At 38.7% G+C, this 5,000-nt stretch overlaps 2 protein-coding genes across 2 annotated transcripts in view; both read right to left on the reverse strand.

Moving 5' to 3' along the window:
• LOC122251176 (uncharacterized) overlaps positions 1 to 5,000 on the reverse strand; it is a 76,381-nt gene that overhangs the window by 8,098 nt on the left and 63,283 nt on the right. The window lies entirely within an intron of this gene.
• The window catches only part of LOC122251080 (uncharacterized), a 4,445-nt gene continuing 677 nt past the window's right edge, over positions 1,233 to 5,000 (reverse strand). Inside the window, exon 1 of the mRNA XM_043012809.2 lies at positions 1,233 to 5,000. This exon is cut by the window's right edge and continues 677 nt beyond it. Within this exon, the coding sequence (XP_042868743.2) occupies positions 1,823 to 5,000 (3,178 nt within the window). The 3' untranslated portion in view covers positions 1,233 to 1,822.

The following is a 5,000-nucleotide window of genomic DNA, read 5'->3' on the forward strand; positions in this document are numbered from 1 at the left end:
TTGTAATCATAATTATCCTCATCAAAGATGATTATTGTCATTATCATTATTATTACTGGTGTTATCGTCATTACCATTTTTGTATTATCATTATCATTATTTGTTATTATTACCATTGTTATTGCTTATCATCATCAATATTATGATTCATTATTATGGATATCATTTTTGTTATTATCCTCATTATCATTATATTCATCATTAATACTATTATCCTCATCATTATTGTTATCATCATTGTTAGTAATATTATCATTGTTGTTATCATTAGAATTATCATAATTATGATTATCTATATTGTCATTATCATTGCTACTAATATAATTATTATCATTACCACTAATATCATTATTATTACTATCATTGTTTTGATAGTAATAAAAGATATCTGCAACATACCCTTGTTCATCGTTATAATAATAATTTCTTATATATTTTCCCGATTTTATGTTGATTTCCTTTGCATTAATATAATTATGGTCATACTAAATTTTTCATCAGAGCGTTTAATTAATGCATTTTTCACAACTATTTTTTCATTCTATCTTTATTTTACTATAACTTTTTATATATATTTATTTGTTACTTTTTTTTTTTTTTTTTTGGTTAGGCTGTCCATGGTTGTTTTATTGTTTCACTGTCATTGTTTCACTGTTTCGTTGTTTCATTGTTTCACTGTGTCATTGTTTCACTGTTTCGTTGTTTCACTGTTTCGTGCGATCTTACTTGCTATATTCATTGTTTCTCTGTGAAGATGTGTGTCTTTGTATGTTGGTGTTTATCTCTCTGTTTATTTATCTATCTATCTTTCTATCTTGCTACACACACACATACAAACACACAGGTACACATATGCACACGTACCTATGCATGCTCACACACACACACACACACACACACAAATAAACAAACAAACAAACAAACACACACACACACACACTCACAAACACAAACACACACACGTATGCATAGAGATAGATAGATAGATGTAGATTAATATAAATCTGCATACACTTATATACATATGAAGTGAAAAAATAACCAGTAATAATCCTTTTTGAGTTTTGTTGTCTAGTGGAAAACCTATTATGGCTCAAAACTTTTTTTTTATCTAATCATTTGTTTTTGATAATGTTACTAGTAAGTGTAACCGTTTATGCACTAGTTATGAAAAAATATATATCTATTTTTATTCTACTGATTCATATATTTACTTATTTATTTGTAATTTTGTCACTAATCGCGTTAACAGAGGAAGGCTAACTCACCAAGTTCATTGTTTTAATATTATCAATGATACAGAGTTTAACATGAAATATGTTGCTACCAAAAATATATAAATGAGTTGATTGTAGTTTTTTTTGTACACAATAATTCGACGTTGTTGTACAGGCCACTTCGGCGTCAGGTTAACTAGACTTCCAGCGCCTAGATGACTGAGCCTTTGTTACGATTTTTCTTTTTATTTACTATGTGTGTAACTGTGAGGAAGTTGTGAGTGGATATCACTAAACTCTGACCTCCTGTACAAACGTTGTCCTTAGATAATGTTGCAAGGAGCTTTGGTTTGCACTTAAGGCTGGTAGTATATGTGTGTGTTTGTGTGTGTGTGTGCGCAGTATATATATATATAAATATATTATTCTTATGAGTATAAGAATAATCTAATATCAGACAAATATTTGCTTAAGTGCTAGATTATATGGCTCTTCTCTCTCCTCCGGTAACAACTATAACCATAAGCGGTGCACTTATGATTAGATAAACTCTATAAAGAACAGAACTATATATTAGCACGTCTCATAATAACTCTCTGGAAACATTAGGCAACTTTCACAGGCTTGATGTTATTGTTATACTTCGGCGGGATTCTCAAGTCGAGCATTCTTGAATCGGGAAACTGATTGTATTTTGACAGCGTCTCGGTATTCCCCTTGACTGACACTTTAGGAGCCTCCTGCCAAATATTGTCAATGTTTCTCTTCTCCACTTTGGGACGGTGGGCCTGGTGGCTTTTGTATTTGTCGTGGACTTCTGAGACTTCGCCGAATTCACCTTCTGGTTTCAAAGATGCACCGTGGCGCTTGGCGATGCTCCTCTGGGTATCTAGTTGTTTGTACTTGTCGTGGAGTTCTGAAGTCTCGCCGAATTTCCCTTCGGGTTTCAGTTCGGAAGTGTGGCGCTTGGCTATGTTCCGCTGACTTTCCAAAGGGATGTACTTGTCGTGGAGTTCTGAAGTTCCTCCAAACTGGCCTTCGGGTCTGAGGTTTGCGGAGTGTTTCTTGGCAATGCTTCTCTGAGAGTCTAGGGGCTTGTATTTGTCGTGAAGTTCTGAAGTTTCGCCAAAGTGACCTTCAGGCTTTAGATTTGCTGAATGTCTCTTGGCGATGTTTCTTTGTGGTTCCAGTTCTTTATATTTGTCATGTAGTTCTGAAGTCTCACCAAATTGACCTTCAGGTTTCAAATTGGCTGAGTGTTTTTTTGCGATATTCCTTTGCGGTTCAAATTCCTTATATTTGTCATGAAGCTCCGAAGTTTCTCCAAAACGCCCCTCGGGTTTAAGGTTTGCCGAGTGTCTTTTGGCAATATTCCTCTGTAATTCAAATTCCTTATATTTATCATGGAGTTCCGAAACTTCCCCAAAATGCCCTTCAGGTTTTAAATTTGACGAGTGCCTCTTAGCAATGTTCCTCTGTGAATCCAAAGGTTTGTACTTATCGTGAATTTCTGAGTTCTCCCCAAAATGGCCCTCTGGTCTGAGGTTTGCTGAGTGTTTCTTCGCAATATTTCTCTGGGTCTCTAAAGGTCTGTATTTGTCATGGAGTTCAGAGGTTTCACCAAACTGACCTTCTGGTTTGAGATTTGCAGAATGTCTTTTGGCAATATTGCGCTGCGGTTCCACTTCCTTATACTTGTCATGTAGTTCGGAAGTCTCACCAAAGTGACCCTCAGGTCTCAAGTTTGCCGAATGCTTCTTTGCAATGTTTCTCTGAGGCTCAAATTCTCTGTAACTATCATGCAACTCTGAAGTTTCCCCAAACTGGCCTTCTGGTTTCAGATTGGCAGAATGTCTTTTGGCAATATTGCGCTGTGGTTCAACTTCCTTGTACTTGTCATGAAGTTCCGATGTTTCGCCGAAGTGTCCCTCGGGTTTGAGGTTTGCCGAATGTCTCTTAGCAATATTGCGCTGTGGTTCCACTTCTCTGTACTTGTCATGCAACTCTGAGGTCTCGCCAAATTGACCCTCGGGTTTTAGATTGGCAGAGTGTCTTTTCGCAATGTTTCTCTGTGGTTCCATTTCCTTGTACTTGTCATGTAGTTCTGAAGTCTCACCAAAGTGACCCTCTGGTTTTAAATTTGCCGAATGCTTCTTTGCGATGTTTCTCTGAGGCTCAAATTCTCTGTAACTATCATGCAATTCTGAAGTCTCACCAAATTGCCCTTCTGGTTTAAGATTTGCAGAATGTCTTTTGGCAATATTGCGCTGTGGTTCAACTTCCTTATACTTGTCATGCAGTTCTGAAGTTTCGCCAAAGTGGCCCTCAGGTCTCAGGTTTGCCGAATGCTTCTTTGCGATGTTTCTCTGAGGCTCAAATTCTCTGTAACTATCTTGCAGTTCTGAAGTCTCGCCAAAGTGACCTTCAGGTTTAAGATTGGCAGAGTGTCTCTTAGCAATGTTTCTTTGTGGTTCAACTTCCTTGTACTTGTCATGAAGTTCCGATGTTTCGCCGAAGTGTCCCTCGGGTTTGAGGTTTGCAGAATGTCTCTTGGCAATATTGCGCTGTGGTTCTACTTCTCTGTACTTGTCATGCAACTCTGAGGTCTCGCCAAATTGACCTTCTGGTTTCAGATTGGCAGAGTGTCTTTTCGCAATGTTTCTCTGTGGTTCAACTTCCTTGTACTTATCATGTAGTTCTGAAGTTTCACCAAAGTGACCTTCAGGTTTCAGATTTGCGGAATGTCTCTTAGCGATATTGCGCTGTGGTTCCACTTCCTTGTACTTATCATGAAGTTCTGATGTTTCTCCAAAGTGGCCCTCTGGTTTCAAGTTTGCTGAATGCTTCTTTGCGATGTTTCTCTGTGGCTGGAATTCCCTATATTTATCATGTAGTTCTGAAGTTTCGCCAAACTGACCCTCCGGCTTGAGGTTTGCCAAATGTCTCTTAGCAATGTTGCGCTGTGGTTCTACTTCCTTATATTTGTCATGTAGTTCTGAAGTCTCACCAAAGTGGCCCTCGGGTTTTAAGTTTGCTGAATGCTTCTTTGCGATGTTTCTCTGAGGCTCAAATTCTCTGTAACTATCATGTAATTCTGAAGTTTCGCCAAAGTGTCCCTCTGGTTTGAGATTTGCCGAATGTCTCTTGGCAATATTGCGCTGCGGTTCTACTTCCTTGTACTTGTCATGCAGTTCGGATGTTTCACCAAAATGACCCTCAGGTTTGAGATTCGCTTGGTGTCTTTTTGCAATGTTTCGCATTGGCTCAACTTCCTTGTACTTGGCATGTACCTCTGAAGTCTCTCCGAAATGGCCTTCAGGTTTCAAATTTGACGAATGCCTTTTAGCAATGTTACGCTGTGGCGCTAAATGTCTGTACTTATCATGCAGCTCGGAGGTTTCACCAAATTGGCCTTCTGGTCTTAGATTTGCAGAGTGTTTCTTTGCAATGTTCCGCTGTGTGTCGAGGGGTTTAAATTTATCATGGAGTTCTGAAGTCTCTCCAAACTGGCCTTCTGGTCTAAGATTGGATGTATGTCTCTTGGCAATGTTTCGCTGTGGTTCCACGCGCTTATATTTATCATGGATTTCTGAAGTCTCCCCAAACATTCCCTCTGGTCTGAGAGTGGCTCCCTGTTTGGGTGCGATGTTTCTTTGGATTTCAAACTGTCTGTATTTATCGTGAATCTCAGAGGTCTCCCCAAACTTCCCTTCGGGACGTAGAGTCTCGCTCATCTTCTTGACAATGGGACGTTGCGTCTGGAATTCCCTATACTGATCCCTG

Source organism: Penaeus japonicus, unplaced genomic scaffold (assembly GCF_977035675.1).
Source record: "Penaeus japonicus unplaced genomic scaffold, GWHDUDI00000001_assembly GWHDUDI00000041, whole genome shotgun sequence".
Lineage (NCBI taxonomy): Eukaryota > Metazoa > Arthropoda > Malacostraca > Decapoda > Penaeidae > Penaeus > Penaeus japonicus.